Below are 18,767 nucleotides of genomic sequence, written 5' to 3'. Positions count from 1 at the left end.
GTGACTGTGCATGGTTGCTTTTCTGTAGAAACTTCTTTACTCAGATTCAGCTTAATTTAAAAAAAAAGTCATCATAGATCGACTTCTACAAAATCTACGGTGTAAAATTGGTGCTTTCTAATGTCTACTTTATCGGACAGGTGTTGAACTTTATCGCTGTGTAGCTGATGGCGATTCACCCTCTTCTGTAGTAACAACACATGACAGTGGAGTTGGTCAATCAACCTATTGTAGCGGGTTGTTAATAGGGCTGGAGTTAACATACCTACAGTAACACCTCATAGTAGTCGGCCTAGAACTGCAGGATAGCAATACATGTATCACCTGTTGATCCATACCACTATTTGGTAAAACCTGATCAATATTAACGACAAATTGTACTGTTTAGTTTTCCACAATTCCAAAGAAAATCGATAGGTAGGCTTATTTCAATGATAATCGGAATTTATAGGTAACTTTCCGTATTGTTTTTTTGCATGCAGCTTGTTGCCTCGAAAGCCATGTTAAGTGTTTCCCGTTCCAAACAACGGCAGTCGTCAGTGACTTGGTTTTGCTGTCCTCATACATACGTCACAGTGTCCTGATGTTTCAGCTATGACGTAACGAAGATGCTTGATTTGTGGACCTTATGACGTCATGCCCACCTTTGTGTCGTGTATTTTGTGTCCGTATCCCACTTTGACGTTTTTGTCAGTGACGTTATGTCTGTGACGTCATCTGACATCTAAGTACTGTATGTGAATCCATCCAGTCGCCACCTGTAATTCCCCGCGCTTCCTATTGTCTCTCTGTAACAGTAATCCACGTGCCGGTCTGTGAGTAATTCTACGCTATTTTGCTTGATTTGACCTTTCAACTTCTTATGACATTGACCTTGTGACCTTTGACTTCTTTGCGGGACAACAAAAGAACAGACTTCAAGTGATGAATTCTATGAAAACATTTTGAACATTTTCCCTTTTTTCTCTTAAATATTTTCGTCACTTTTTTTCTTCTTTTTTTTATATATCCACGAAAGTTTTTCGATTCACACATTCATACTAATTACATTAAAATGTTTGTAAATCACAGCTCGGGGTCCGGGCAGGGTCGAGACAGTGATGCTGGACATTTAAGTTTATCATCCTCGCGAGGAGCTGCGCTACGACAGCAAGAAAAACGCAAACGTGACTCGGTAGGAAGTAGCGAGAAATCCACACCTAAAGACTCCGCTACTACTCGTAAGCTACGGGAGGGCAGTAGTAGACAGGAGGTAAAAATAGCACCCAACCCTGTTACCACAACCGCTGCACTTCCAGTTTATCCGCTAGGCGTTTCAAACACTACCTTTGAGAATGTATCCTCGCTAGCTCAACCCACAGTAACTATGGGAGTTCCGGGGGAGGTAGAACTACAACACTCTCAGCCACAGTTTAACGCACGTTATTATTCTACGGAGCTGAATGGATCTACACCGGATTTTAATGGAATTATTCGAAGCAAACAAGTTATGAAACGGGTAATTTTAAACGTGGGTGGGGTGAAACATGAGGTGATGTGGCGGACACTGGACCGTATGCCCCATACCCGACTGGGCAAGTTACGGTCCTGTAATACCCCAGAAAGTCTCCTGGAAATATGTGACGACTACTCTTTGGCAGAAAACGAGTACTTTTTCGATCGACACCCCAGATCTTTTGCTTCCATTTTAAACTTCTACCGTACGGGTAAACTTCATTTAGTGGAAGAAATGTGTGTGTTATCCTTCAGTGAAGACTTGGAGTATTGGGGAGTTGACGAATTGTATCTAGAGTCGTGTTGTCAACATAAATACCACCAGAAAAAGGAGCATGTTTATGAGGAAATTCGAAAGGAGGCTGAAAGTCTTCGCCAAAGGGACGAGGAGGACTTTGGTACGGGGTCTCTGGCTAAATGGCGTCAGAAAATATGGGATTTATTAGAAAAACCAACCACGTCTATGGCTGCAAGGGTAAGTATGATTTTGATTAAAAATTGTTGCATTCATATTTTTTTCTTATTGTTTTTTGCACAATTTACATGTAAAATTAGTTTTAATATGGCGCATTAATGGCCGAAAAGCTCGTGGAAAACGTATTTGTAAGGAGTGACGAAAAAGCTGCGGAGAACAGTGTGGTAAGTGTACGTATGCACACTACCCATTGCTTTTTACCAGCTGGTGCTCATCTGCATGCAATATAATACAATGATATTCTGCACGTGCATTTCCGAATCGGGTGTTCTTGAGGAGACTTGTATTAATATCCACTCGCTCGTCTTATCCACGCGCGTGCTTAGAATTACCGCTGATGTTGTAAAGCATCTACAACAATATAAATTTGCTCTAAATTTATTCAAAACAATGAGGTGTGATATTTTACCATTTCTGTAATGTTTACATACGGTTGAACGAGGAGTTTGAATAAAAATGTCTGTACATGTAGATATAATAGATTCTCACGTTGTTTACGTAGAGATGTGTGTCCGATGTGAGTTAATGTAGATAGACTGTAACGAGATACCCCTACACAACTATTGTCGATCTATATCATTAGCCGATAGCGACATGCACCGCTTGACGTTAAGCATGTGTACCGTTGGTGATACGTATCCCATACAAACAAGCGCCGTTCCCTAGAGCTACGTAGAGTACCCCTCCACGGGAAACATTCCACCACTCATAAACTCATATTGAAGCGTTTATTATGATGCCTGTATAATGTTGGTTACGGAGACAGGCGTCTATAGACCAAAGTTTGGGATGGAATATTTCTGATATTAACAAGCGATCAACATTCAGATTCATGCAATTTTAATGAAATTGATTCGTTCACTGAATAGGGGGTGGGGGGGGGGATTGGATGAAACTCGACGCCCTTGACTGTTCCGGCGATAGTTGAACAGTTAATAGAGTTCTCACCTTGACATACAGGTATATGTGCGTGTACGTACGTTCATTCAATCAATGTTTAACAGGTACGGTAATCGTGAAATGATGACGGCCTATTTAATTAAATTGGCTGATAACTTTAGTTCACGTTAAAGCAGCCATTTATCTAACTACAGTATTCTGCATGGTTAGAGCTATTTACATGAGCCCTACTGCACCTGCAGGACAGCTATGTTCAAGGTTCTTTATGGTAAGAAACATTTACATGAAATCCTGCTGTACGTGTAGGACATCATTGCACAAGGTCAGATTTACACCATCCTTTACGTCTGTTATTATACAGGGTTGTTTCCAAACAAATTATCAGTAAGAACGCTACAGTTTTACGGAAGCTCTTAGCATGGAATACACATTATTCATGTTTTCAAAACAATTGTATACAAAGGCATTTTAACGAGGCGTTTAGGTATCTAGACATGTGTCATGGCATAGAGCTTGTTATTAATACCACTGTGCCGGCAGTAGTAACAGCTGTGTGCGCGTGCGTGGGCGTGAGTTACTTTTCAGTATAGAATGTTATCTGATGGATGATATAAATTCATTTGATTCAATTTCGACTGCTGAACGCGCGCGCTGTTAGTATTTGTTTATCGGTAAACAGGGTTAAGTGAACTAATTACGACAACCTTCATCTCCTGTCCGTGTAATATCTGGATGGACATCAGCTAATTGGATGATTTAGTTTCCATATGTGGGCTTACAGAGAATCGGGAAATCGATTGCGAACACTATATAATAGCTAACAATTACATGTTGCATACTGTACAGAGAATTTTCCCGCCGTGGAACTGATGTAGGTCGTCTGCTTGTTGACCTTCGTAGTGTGAAGGCTTGTCTCTCCTAGCTGTCATCTTCCCATACTATTTCATAGTACCAGTCATAGACCACAATCACGATGGTGGACAAACTTCAAAACACATCTCAATCAAATTCATCATATTTTTCCTTTGGCTAAATCCGTACACATTTTCACTTAAGTTTCTGTAAAATTCCTTCTGTAAACTGAGGGAATTGTTCAAAGGTTTCAATTTTCCATGATTGATACATAACTATCTAAATTCCGTTTTACTACACTGAATTTACATAAGACAAGGAAAATTTGTATCGATTTGTACAACAGCTGCTGGCTCCTTCACCGACTGGTGATCTGTGTAGATACGGTTGTGATAAAACGTGCTTAACTGTAGCCTAATATCATTACTATAAAATGACACCTATGTGTAGTTTGTCACATCACCACCAGTAAAATGACACTAATGTGTAGTTTGTCACATCTCCACCAGTAAAATGACACCTATGTGTAGTTTGTAATATCAACACCAGTAAAATGACACGAATGTGTAGTTTGTCATATCTCCACCAGTAAAATGACACTTATGTGTAGTTTGTAATATCAACACCAGTAAAATGACACGAATGTGTAGTTTGTCATATCTCCACCAGTAAAATGACACCTATGTGTAGTTTGTAATATCAACACCAGTAAAATGACACCTATGTGTAGTTTGTCACATCTCCACCAGTAAAATGACACCTATGTGTAGTTTGTCACATCACCACCAGTAAAATGACACCTATGTGTAGTTTGTCACATCTCCACCAGTAAAATGACACCTATGTGTAGTTTGCCACATCTCCACCAGTAAAATGACACCTATGTGTAGTTTGTCACATCACCAGCAGTGAAATGACACCTATGTGTAGTTTGTCACATCTCCACCAGTAAAATGACACTAATGTGTAGTTTGTAATATCGCCACCAAAAAAATGACACTAATGTGTAGTTTGTCACATCTCCAACAGTAAAATGACACTAATGTGTTGTGTGTAATATCACCGCCAGTAAAGTGACACTAATTTGTTGTTTGTAATATCATCACCAGTAAAATGACACTAATGTTCAGTTTGTAATATCAACACCAGTAAAATGACATTAATGTGTAGATAGTAATATCAACACCAGTTAAATGACACCTATGTGTAGTTTTTGACATCACCACCAGTAAAATGACACTGATGTGTTGTTTGTAATATCAACACCAGTAAAATGACACCTATGTGTAGTTAGTAATATCACGACCAGTAAAATGACACTAATGTGTAGTTTGTCACATCTCCAACAATAAAATGACACTAATGTGTTGTTTGTAATATCAACACCAGTAAAATGACACTAATGTGTAGTTTTTGACATCACCACCAGTAAAATGACACTGATGTGTTGTTTGTAATATCAACACCAGTAAAATGACACTAATGTGTAGTTAGTAATATCACCACCAATAAAATGACACTAATGTGTAGTTAGTAATATCACCACCAATAAAATGACACTAATGTGTAGTTTGTCACATCTCCAACAGTAAAATGACACTAATGTGTTGTTTGTAATATCAACACCAGTAAAATTACACTAATGTGTAGTTAGTAAAATCACGACCAGTAAAATGACACTAATGTGTAGTTTGTCACATCTCCACCAATAAAATGACACTAATGTGTTGTTTGTAATATCAACACCAGTAAAATGACACTAATGTGTAGTTTTTGACATCACCAGTAAAATGACACTAATGTGAAGTTTGTAATATCACCACCAGTAAAATGACATTAATGTTCAGTTTGTAATATCACCACCAGTAAAATGACATTAACGTGTAGTTTGTAATATCACCAGCAGTAAAATGACACTAATGTGTTGTTTGTAATATCAACACCAGTAAAATGACACTAATGTGTTGTTTGTCACATCTCCACCAGTAAAATGACACCTATGTGTAGTTTGTCACATCACCAGCAGTAAAATGACACCTATGTGTAGTTTGTCACATCTCCACCAGTAAAATGACACCTATGTGTAGTTTGTCACATCTCCACCAGTAAAATGACACTGATGTGTTGTGTGTAATATCACCACCAGTAAAATGACACTAATTTGTTGTTTGTAATATCACCACCAGTAAAATGACACTGATGTTCAGTTTTTGTAATATCAACACCAGTAAAATTACACTAATGTGTAGTTAGTAATATCACCACCAGTAAAATGACACTAATGTGTAGTTTGTAATATCACCACCAGTAAAATGACACCTATGTGTAGTTTGTCACATCTCCACCAGCAAAATGACACTAATGTGTAGTTTTTGACATCACCACCAGTACAATGACACTAATGTGTAGTTTTTGACATCACCACCAGTAAAATGACACTGATGTGTAGTTTGTAATATCAACACCAGTAAAATGACACTAATGTGTAGTTAGTAATATCACCACCAGTAAAATGACACTAATGTGTAGTTTGTCAAATCTCCAACAGTAAAATGACACTAATGTGTTGTTTGTAATATCAACACCAGTAAAATGACACTAATGTGTAGTAAGTAATATCACGACCAGTAAAATGACACTAATGTGTTGTTTGTAATATCAACACCAGTAAAATGACACTAATGTGAAGTTTGTAATATCACCACCAGTAAAATGACATTAACGTGTAGTTTGTAATATCACCACCAGTAAAATGACACTAATGTGTTGTGTGTAATATCACCACCAGTAAAATGACACCTATGTGTAGTTTGTCACATCTCCACCAGTAAAATGACACTAATGTGTAGTTTTTGACATCACCACCAGTAAAATGACACTAATGTGTAGTTTTTGACATCACCACCAGTAAAATGACACTAATGTGTAGTTTGTCTCATTAACACTAGTAATATCACCACCAGTAAAATGACACCTATGTGTAGTTTGTCACATCTCCACCAGTAAAATGACACTAATGTGTAGTTTTTGACATCACCACCAGTAAAATGACACTAATGTGTAGTTTGTCTCATTACCACTTGTAATATCACCACCGATTAATGTTTGAGATGAATATCGGTACGTTAAGTTATGAAATGTTGAAATTTCAGTTACAGATAACCCTAAATAGACTGATTCACTAGCTTGTATATAAAGCCTTCTTTACTTTAAATTGTCTCACCAATCTGGATCAATGGAAACAGAAAGTAAGTACCATACCACTGACCGATTTACAGTCAGAAAACTGTTATATCCAGTAATCCTCTTATCCGCACGTGACACATAGCTGTTCTTTTGAATCGTCGAAGTGTGATAAATCATGACACTTTCTTTAACAAAAATGATGTCGGTTTGTAAACAAACCGATAATAACAGAATTTGTCTTCACTTGTTCTCGTTTGGTATTTTGACTATAACAATTATATCCGTCATTTTCAAATTTTAGGGCCTAAAATTACATCAACACAATAAGGATGTTTTTGCTTACAAATTCAATTGTAATTCTAAAATAACACGGATTAACAATAGGTATGCTTTGGGATCACTCTGTGAATGTCACATGTAATGATATTTGTTACCAATGATTAGGATATTCATATCCAAGGCATGTTCTGAACATGACCTTCATAAACAAAATAGACACGTAGAGACAATCGATAGACATGCACCAAGCCTAAGGTTACAATACATTTTCCTGATCAATATATATTAAAAAACAACATACGTTTACCATACCCGCGTCTCGTGTTTGTATACATGAAATGGCTATCGTCCGTATGCTGGTATGCTTGCGTAAAAGTCACACATGAAATCGAACAAAACTATTGATTTTTTTACAAAAATTACGAGTCACGTGATCGATAATCTCAAATGAATTTGGTTGTATGATTGCCGTGACTGTGGTAGAATAGTAGTGAGAGGCTGGCGATTATCCTAACATGCTTCCTCACGGATAGCAATCTCTAACTTTACGACAAGGCTCTGTAATAGCCATTCACTGTTATCACAGACAGAATGAAAATATTGTGCTTACTACGTAATCAGTTAGGAGTTCAGAGAAATACAGCGTCTTTGATTTCGCAATAAACTTACAGATTAATTAGTTTTATTCCGAACAAGAAAATAATTTTTGTTGTTACGGATGTATTTCATTAAAACGAAGGTTGTAGTGAAGAATACAGGATATTACATCAATATCAATGTAATAAAACCGTGACAACACTGAACATCTATATAGTACAACTGTAAAACTGTACATCTATATAGTAACACTGTACATCTATATAGTACAACTGTAAAACTGTACATCTATATAGTAACACTGTACATCTATATAGTAAACCTGTACATCTATATAGTACAACTGTACATCTATATAGTAAACTGTACATCTATATAGTAAACTGTACATCTATATAGTAAACTGTACATCTATATAGTACAACTGTACATCTATATAGTAACACTGTACATCTATATAGTAAAACTGTACATCTATATAGTAACACTGTACATCTATATAGTAACACTGTACATCTATATAGTAAAACTGTACATCTATATAGTAACACTGTACATCTATATAGTACTACTGTACATCTATATAGTACACTCTACATCTATATAGTACAACTGTACATCTATATAGTACAACTGTACATCTATATAGTACAACTGTACATCTATATAGTACAACTATACATCTATATAGTACAACTGTACATCTATATAGTAACACTCTACATCTATATAGTAACACTGTACATCTATATAGTACAACTGTACATCTATATAGTACAACTGTACATCTATATAGTAACACTCTACATCTATATAGTAACACTGTACATCTATATAGTACAACTGTACATCTATATAGTAAAACTGTACATCTATATAGTAAAACTATACATCAATATAGTACAACTGTACATCTATATAGTACAACTGTACATCTATATAGTACAACTATACATCTATATAGTAAAACTGTACATCTATATAGTACAACTGTACATCTATATAGTACAACTGTACATCTATATAATACAACTGTACATCTATATAGTAACATTGTACATCTATATTGTACAACTGTACACGTATATAGTACAACTGTACATCTATATAGTACAACTGTACATCTATATAGTAAAACTACATCTATATAGTACACTCTACATCTATATAGTAACACTGTACATCTATATAGTACACTGTACATCTATATAGTAAACTGTACATCTATATAGTACAACTGTAGTAACATTGTACATCTATATTGTACAACTGTACACGTATATAGTACAACTGTACATCTATATAGTACAACTGTACATCTATATAGTAAAACTACATCTATATAGTACACTCTACATCTATATAGTAACACTGTACATCTATATAGTACACTGTACATCTATATAGTACAACTATGCATCTATATAGTACAACTGTACATCTATATAATACAACTGTACATCTATATAGTACAACTGTACATCTATATATTACACTCTACATCTATATAGTACAACTGTACATCTATATAGTACACTGTACATCTATATAGTACAACTATACATCTATATAGTACAACTGTACATCTATATAGTAAAACTACATCTATATAGTACACTCTACATCTATATAGTAACACTGTACATCTATATAGTACACTGTACATCTATATAGTACAACTATACATCTATATAGTACAACTGTACCTCTATATAGTACAACTGTACATCTATATAGTACAACTGTACATCTATATAGTAACACTCTACATCTATATAGTAACACTGTACATCTATATAGTACACTGTACATCTATATAGTACAACTGTACATCTGTATAATAAAACTGTACATCTATATATTACACTCTACATCTATATAGTACAACTGTACATCTATATAGTACACTGTACATCTATATAGTAACACTGTACATCTATATAGTAACACTGTACATCTATATAGTACAACTGTACATCTGTATAATAAAACTGTACATCTATATAATACAACTGTACATCTATATAGTAAACTGCACATCTATATAGTAACACTGTACATATATATAGTAACATTGTACATCTATATTGTACAACTGTACACGTATATAGTACAACTGTACATGTATATAGTAAAACTGTACATCTATATAGTAAACTGTACATCTATATAGTACAACTGTACATCTATATAGTACAACTGTACAACTGTACATCTATATAGTAAAACGTACATCTATATAGTAACACTGTACATCTATATAGTACAACTGTACATCTATATAGTACACTCTACATCTATATAGTAACACTGTACATCTATATAGTACAACTGTACATCTATATAGTACAATAGTAAAACTGTACATCTATATAGTAAAACTGTACATCTATATAGTACAACTGTACATCTATATAGTACAACTGTACATCTATATAGTACAACTATACATCTATATAGTACAACTGTACATCTATATAGTACACTACATCTATATAGTACACTGTACATCTATATAGTAACACTGTACATCTATATAGTACACTGTACATCTATATAGTACAACTATACATCTATATAATACAACTGTACATCTATATAATATAACTGTACATCTATATAGTACAACTGTACATCTATATAGTACAACTGTACATCTATATAGTATACATCTATATAGTACACTGTACATCTATATAGTAACACTGTACATCTATATAGTACAACTGTACATCTATATAGTACAACTGTACATCTATATAGTACAACTGTACATCTATATAATACAACTGTACATGTATATAGTACAACTGTACATCTATATAATACAACTGTACATGTATATAATAAAACTGTACATCTGTATAATAAAACTGTACATCTATATATTACACTCTACATCTATATAGTACAACTGTACATCTATATAGTACACTGTACATCTATATAGTAACACTGTACATCTATATTGTAACACTGTACATCTATATAGTACAACTGTACATCTATATAGTACAACTGTACATCTGTATAATAAAACTGTACATCTATATAATACAACTGTACATCTATATAGTAAACTGTACATCTATATAGTAACACTACATCTATATTGTAACATTGTACATCTATATTGTACAACTGTACACGAATATAGTACAACTGTACATCTGTATAGTAAAACTGTACATCTATATAGTACAACTGTACATCTATATAGTACAACTGTACATCTATGTAGTAAAACTGTACATCTATACAGTAAAACTGTACACATTATCGATTCGGATTTTTTAGCTTCGAATGCAAACTTAGATGTGTTGTTTGAATTGTTTTTTCAATATCCAAGACCTTTTCACGTCACCATGACAACAACTCTGAAGTAGTCTCACCAACAGACTGGCTGTTCACTTTACATTATCACGAATTCCCTAAAGTGTCTGGCACAATTCTCTCACGGGTTTATCTCTAACTAGTGTCAAGATATAGTGTGTATAGCGAGACCCGGGGGTTGTCTCGAGCCACATCGTACCAAAGGGGACAATTCCTTACTTAATACCTGTCAGAATGTCGTTGTCAAAAGTCATTATTTATCAACTATATTCGTCTGACCAGCTGGTAAGTTATCGACCGGTATCAATGGGTTAGTCTAAGGATGTTTATTGTTTACAATTGCTTGTTATGTTGCATTTGTTTATGTTTACTCAATAGATTTATGTCGTTATAGTAAAGTCGGGTAAATGTTAATGTCGAAATCCTTCATTTTTCTTTGTTTTCGGTGTTTTAGTATTTTATCGTATTTCGTGGTTAATGTAAATACATTTGTACTTCCCTCGCGTTTCTGTGTTCTGCTTCACTACGGAAAAAAACGAATTTCAAATTTAAACACGACACAACTATTTTGAAGATTTATCAACTTTCCCATCTAAATTTCATAATACAATTCTGCTTGCAAATCATTAACCCCCGCCCCCTTGCCTCCTCACTTCTTATTGGTTCCGTCCGTCTGATTCAGGATCCTACCTAACACGAGAATCTCGTTGTTATACGTAGTACAGGTGACGATGCTGGATTTATGTTAGAATAATTGTGCGGTCCATCTTTGTGAATTATGAGATGAGGACAAGTCACGTTTAACGTTATGGTGACACACCTAGAGTTTGCGGTTCTTCCTCTTGTTTCCTATGTTATGAAACAGTGTCTACTTGTTGTTGTTATGATTTGTTTCCTTTGTTATGAGATGAGGACATTCCATGTTCAAGTTATGACAGTGTCCTCTTGTTTCCTTTAAGATGAGGACAGTGTCCTCTATGAGTTCTCATTATGAAATGAGGACAGTGTCCTCTTGTTTCCTATGTTATGAGATGAGGACAGTGTCCTCTTGTTTCCTTTGTTATGAGATGAGGACAGTGTCCTCTTGTTTCCTTTGTTATGAGATGAGGACAGTGTCCTCTTGTTTCCTATGTTATGAGATGAGGACAGTGTCCTCTTGTTTCCTATGTTATGAGATGAGGACAGTGTCCTCTTGTTTCCTATGTTATGAGATGAGGACAGTGTCCTCTTGTTTCCTTTGTTATGAGATGAGGACAGTGTCCTCTTGTTTCCTTTGTTATGAGATGAGGACAGTGTCCTCTTGTTTCCTTTGTTATGAGATGAGGACAGTGTCCTCTTGTTTCCTTTGTTATGAGATGAGGACAGTGTCCTCTTGTTTCCTATGTTATGAGATGAGGACAGTGTCCTCTTGTTTCCTATGTTATGAGATGAGGACAGTGTCCTCTTGTTTCCTATGTTATGAGATGAGGACAGTGTCCTCTTGTTTCCTTGTCCTCTTGTTTCCTTTGTTATGAGATGAGATGTTTCCTATGTTATGAGACAGTGTCCTCTTGTTTCCTATGTTATGAGATGAGGACAGTGTCCTCTTGTTTCTTTGTTATGAGATGAGGACAGTGTCCTCTTGTTTCCTATGTTATGAGATGAGACAGTGTCCTCTTGTTTCCTATGTTATGAGATGAGGACAGTGTCCTCTTGTTTCCTATGTTATGAGATGAGGACAGTGTCCTCTTGTTTCCTATGTTATGAGATGAGGACAGTGTCCTCTTGTTTCCTATGTTATGAGATGAGGACAGTGTCCTCTTGTTTCCTATGTTATGAGATGAGGACAGTGTCCTCTTGTTTCCTATGTTATGAGATGAGGACAGTGTCCTCTTGTTTCCTATGTTATGAGATGAGGACAGTGTCCTCTTGTTTCCTTTGTTATGAGATGAGGACAGTGTCCTCTTGTTTCCTTTGTTATGAGATGAGGACAGTGTCTATGTTATGAGATGAGGACAGTGTCTTCTTGTTTCCTATGTTATGAGATGAGGACAGTGTCCTCTTGTTTCCTATGTTATGAGATGAGAACAGTGTCCTCTTGTTTCCTTTGTTATGAGATGAGGACAGTGTCCTCTTGTAATTTTTGTTCAGTCTACTTTTTTAATATATACACCTGTGTTCACATCTCTGAGTAAATAGATTGGGCCAGTGCACGCGAACACGTGACGCGTACGATCACAGTACGTTTGGTATATAACAATAAAGGATGTTGACGATTCCAGTAATTTCTAACCGTGAAACGAATCAGTTAAATGTTGTAAGATTACTTGATAAGGTCATTAAAAGCAAGTCTCTACTCTAAGCGCTTTATATACACACAATTTTAATACTCTTCCAGGTCATAAAGATGTTTTATTAGTACACAACAGTATGTCCTAATGCAAACATTGTTGTCATACTGCCGTCGAGACGATTGTAACGTTATGAATTTTTCATGTGGTCGTGCCTGGAACCTGGTGGGTCTATTTCTGTCATTCTCAGAGATCAACATGTTGCGCCTACGTTTGACATTGTGGTTTGGAGGTAACTCTGAAAGGTATTAGGTCGCCATTGTCCTCAAGTGTGAATCGAAAATATTATGTTTCCGGTGAAAATGAAACATGGGTAAATCTAACATTTGAAATCTTATAAGATGTAATAAAACAACGTAACTAACGTGCAAATCTTAGGTATACCACCCATACAGTATGTTACGTAAACAAACTCACAATACACTGTGGTGGTAAAACAAACAGGAACAACAGCATTATATCTGCGTTTATACTTGCCTTCACAAGTTGACAATGTCCACTATCGGATGTTTCTGATACACAGCATTGTGCTTCCGGTATGCAATATATTTCCGGTTTACTGCATTTTGCTTCTAGTAAGTAATACGGTATTATGCTTCTAGTATACAATATGGTGTTTCCGGTAAACAACATTGTGTTTCTAATATACAATATGGTGTTTCCGGTAAACAACATTGTGTTTCTAATATACAATATGGTGTTTCCGGTAAACAACATTGTGTTTCTAATATACAATATGGTGTTTCCGGTAAACAACATTGTGCTTCTAGTTTAACTTATGGTGTTTCCGGTAAACAACATTGTGTTTCTAATATACAATATGGTGTTTCCGGTAAACAACATTGTGTTTCTAATATACAATATGGTGTTTCCGGTAAACAACATTGTGTTTCTAATATACAATATGGTGTTTCCGGTACACAACTTTGTGCTTTTAGTATACAATATAGTGTTTCCGGTCTACACCATAGTGCGTTCGGTATACAATATTGTATTCCGCTATACTTTATCGTGCCTCCGGTTACAGTCTGATGTTTCCGGTCTACACCACTGTTCCTCAGGTAGAAAAAGTGTTTACGGTAAAGAGTTTGATGTTTCCGAACCACAAATTTATGTTCCGGGTAAAAGATTGGTTTTCCGTTAAGCACTATATCATACAACCGGTTGTTTTTGGTAAATAACCTGATGTTTTAAGATTATAATACGTTACCTATTACAAACTGTATTCCTGTTATAAAACCCTATCATAAAGCAATTTCATCGTTAACTCACACTCCACACGAAACTACAGGCATAGGACATTGTCTAGTTTTATTACATATTACATATTGTTGGAGTTTCTTCAGATACAGTTATAGTACTGCTGGATTAATGACCCTGTTGCCCGTCACACAAACGCTTGTTCAACGAATCCAAATACCGACTGATAGATGGCGACAATGATATGACCTGGTTTTCATCGATCTGTCCCAATTATACGGCAACCAAAGTCGCTGGCAAATGCTTCTTAATAAGACTGAGGCACGCATTACAGCACGAGACCATGTGATCCATCCCTCAAACCTCGCGTGAGGGTCAGGATGAGTAGCCGTGGAGTGACAAACATCTTTATCCGTTTTTTTTAATGTTATTATTTCCGTTGTCTGTGGCCCCAGCAGAAAACGCCGTAAACCACATTTGTCTTTCTAACACACTGAACATAACCAAGGTTTTATCAAAGAAAGATTAATTTGACTGAACGCTGTTCGCTTCTCTTCTGTGTAATTAAACGATCGATCTGAAGAAATGTCCTTTCTGAGTATGGGTAGTCGATAATCGATCTATCCTTACCTTTTGAAGCATGTTTTTTACGAAGAGGAAATACCCTAATACTTATTGCTCCTATATCTGATTTGATGGTTAGAAGTTTTTGTTATCTTAAACCACCTTTTTATCAGATTGGTTGTCTCAAATATAACATATCGCACACAACATGTCTTACTGCATCTCGGTTCTTTAAATTTATGGATTTGAAAGATACAAAGGATGTCTGTGATTGTATGGAAACATTCAGCGGTATGACGTAAGATGGAGTCTATACACACTTTGTCTGTTCTTGGCGATGTAACAGTTCATTATAACTAACACACGGCCATGCCACATGCAATATAGGTGGGTTTTTCCACATCGGTTAATTAAATTGATTATTTCATTTGTATGTTGTACCATCGTTCCTAGCTGATATAAGTTCATGGTGACTGAGGTAACCATGGCCTGTTTCCTGAATTTTCGTCACGGTTGAATATCTCACCATCAGCCAATTAGTTGTGGCATTCTCATGCTAGCGAACTCTAATATGTGATTCATTCTAACTTAAACCACGATATGACTTCATTTTAGCATCATTGAGAAAGAAATTACTTAAACTAATTGACAATAGTTATTAATGACTAAATAATATGACTGGGCTCCGGAGACGTGTTTATCATTGTGACAGGTTCACACAACGCGTTCGCGTCGGAGAAATACATTATGAAGAATATTAGATACCGGTGGAAGATGACAGCGGTCCGAGACAGGGGATTCCTGCTGTGTGGCCAGTTAAGGACTAGGGATTCGTGCTGTATGGCCAGTTTAGGACTAGGGATTAGTGCTGTGGGGCCAGTTTAGGACTAGGGATCAGTGCTGTGGGGCCAGTTTAGGATTAGGGATAAGTGCTGTGGTTCCAGTTTAGGACTAGAGATTCGTGGGGCAAATCAAGGATGAGGGATTCTCGTTTTGGGGCCAATCTAAGACCAAGGATTCTTGTTGTTAGGCCAAATTAGGACAAGGGATTCTGGTGCCAATCCAGGAATAAGGATTCTTTTTGTGGAGCAAATTCAGGACAAGGGATGTTTGCTGAAGGGCAAGTTCAGATCAAAGGATTCCTGTTCAGGACTGAGGGTTTTTATCGTGGGACAAAATCCGAACAAGGAATCTTGTTGTAGGACCAGTTCAGAGCAAATGATTCTTATTGTTTGGCCAAGGCAGAAGAAGGGATTATTGTGGTGGGACCAGTGCAGAACAAGTGATTATTGTGGTGGGACCAGTGCAGAACAAGTAATTATTGTGGTGGGACCAGTGCAGAACAAGTGATTATTGTGGTGGGACCAGTGCAGAACAAGGGATTATTGTGGTGGGACCAGTGCAGAACAAGTGATTATTGTGGTGGGACCAGTGAAGAACAAGTGATTATTGTGGTGGGACCAGTGAAGAACAAGTGATTATTGTGGTGGGACCAGTGAAGAACAAGTGATTATTGTGGTGGGACCAGTGAAGAACAAGTGATTATTGTGGTGGGACCAGTGAAGAACAAGTGATTATTGTGGTGGGACCAGTGCAGAACAAGGGATTATTGTGGTGGGACCAGTGCAGAACAAGGGATTATTGTGGTGGGACCAGTGCAGAACAAGGGATTATTGTGGTGGGACCAGTGAAGAACAAGTGATTATTGTGGTGGGACCAGTGAAGAACAAGTGATTATTGTGGTGGGACCAGTGCAGAACAAGTGATTATTGTGGTGGGACCAGTGCAGAACAAGTAATTATTGTGGTGGGACCAGTGCAGAACAAGTAATTATTGTGGTGGGACCAGTGCAGAACAAGGGATTATTGTGGTGGGACCAGTGAAGAACAAGTGATTATTGTGGTGGGACCAGTGCAGAACAAGTAATTATTGTGGTGGGACCAGTTTAGGATTAGGGATATTCTATTTTGGGCCAATCCAAGACTAGAAAACCTTTATATAGAGCCACTTCGGGACTATTTTTAAGTGGATAGGGATGTTTTTTGACAAATGGTTTTAGGTTTTACAGTATACAAGCGAGATACTTAATATGCCGGCGTCTGATATACATAACACGAGGAAATGACATTCGTTTGTTGTGAGTAATTGTTGTTAACTTCCTCAGTTAATGAATCGGAAAGTACATACTTTAATTTCGATTTATATTCACGAAAGTCAACAGAAGCAAATCAATAGTTTAACTCCATCCTACTTGACATAGCGATGTGCTTACCGGGACCGTGGTCTCAGTATACAGTCCATTATAGGAAAATTGGTTACTGGCCTTTTATTGCAATGGCTATATTATGAAACAGAATACATTTATTTATAAACGAATTAATCAGTAATTTGTGAAAAAATACCTTGTCAGAATTAGGTCGTTAATAGTATATTCACAATGCTACAGATATGGCCGATTAAGTCCCCGTTTTGAATCGTTTATTGTAATGATGGTGTGGCCCTTGTATAGACTAGTGAATGCCGCCTGTCAAAGATACGTGTCAGATTTTGTAAGTTACAGGTACCATTAACCTTATCAGTAGACATCAACCTGAAACAACATTTGTCCGTTTTAGTTGGAAATAAACCTGTACACGTCAATGACTGGTTGGTTGTTAGTTGGTTGGTTGGTTAGTTGGTTGGTTGGTTAGTTGGATGGTTGGTTGGTTAGTTGGATGGTTGGTTGGTTGGTTGGTTGGCTGGTTGGTTAGTTGGATGGTTGGTTGGTTAGTTGGATGGTTGGTTGGTTGGTTGGTTTCGGTTGGGTATATTGGTTGAAAGTCAACAGGTTGGTTGGTTGGTTGGTTCCATTGCTTGGTTGGTTGGTTAGTTGGATGGTTGGTTGGTTAGTTGGATTATAGGTTGGTTGGTTACTGGTTTTATTGGATGGTATATTGGTGAAACAGAATGGTTTATTTATAAACGAATTGGTCAGGTAATTTGGTTGGTTGGTTGTTTGGTTGGTTGGTTGGTTGGTTGGCTGGTTGGTTGGTTGGTTGGTTGGTTAGTTGGATGGTTGGTTGTTAGTTGGTTGGTTGGTTGGTTGGTTGGTTAGTTGGATGGTTGGTTGGTTAGTTGCCTGTTGGTTAGATGGATGGTTGGTCAGATTTTGTTGGTTACTGGTTGGTTGGTAACCTTGGTCTGGTTGGTTGGTTGGTTGGTTGGTTAGTTGGATGGTTGGTTGGTTGGTTGGTTGGTTGGTTGGTTGGTTGGTTGGCTGGTTGGTTGGTTGTTGGTTGGTTGGTTGGTTAGTTGGTTGGTTGGTTAGTTGGATGGTTGGTTGGTTAGTTGGATGGTTGGTTGGTTGGTTGGTTGGCTGGTCGGTCAGTTGTTGGTTGTTAGTTGGTTGGTTGGTTGGTTGGTTGGGTTCGTTGGGTTGGTTGATGACAGGTTTTTCCGTCTCTATGACCTTTCCTATTTTTAGTAGGGTCAGGGTTTTGGTGACGTGAAGGGTCGACCTGCTTCCCGTTCATCAGATGGAGCCGTCATGATGCCCGAATGTTGAGCAGTTTCAGAGG

At 36.8% G+C, this 18,767-nt stretch overlaps 1 protein-coding gene across 1 annotated transcript in view; it reads left to right on the top strand.

Annotated features, from left to right (window-relative positions):
* The window catches only part of LOC132556272 (potassium voltage-gated channel protein Shab-like), a 224,527-nt gene that overhangs the window by 152,485 nt on the left and 53,275 nt on the right, over positions 1 to 18,767 (top strand). Inside the window, exon 4 of the mRNA XM_060220664.1 lies at positions 1,072 to 1,969. Coding sequence (XP_060076647.1) covers positions 1,072 to 1,969 — 898 coding nt within the window. The remainder of the gene's footprint in view (positions 1 to 1,071; positions 1,970 to 18,767) is intronic.

Source organism: Ylistrum balloti, unplaced genomic scaffold, assembly GCF_031769215.1.
Source record: "Ylistrum balloti isolate Yb309-2 unplaced genomic scaffold, AGI_CSIRO_Ybal_v1 Utg369650, whole genome shotgun sequence".
In the NCBI taxonomy this organism is placed as follows: Eukaryota; Metazoa; Mollusca; class Bivalvia; order Pectinida; family Pectinidae; genus Ylistrum; species Ylistrum balloti.
Note: the sequence above shows the minus strand (reverse complement) of the source record. Positions and strands in the feature narration are given on the sequence as shown.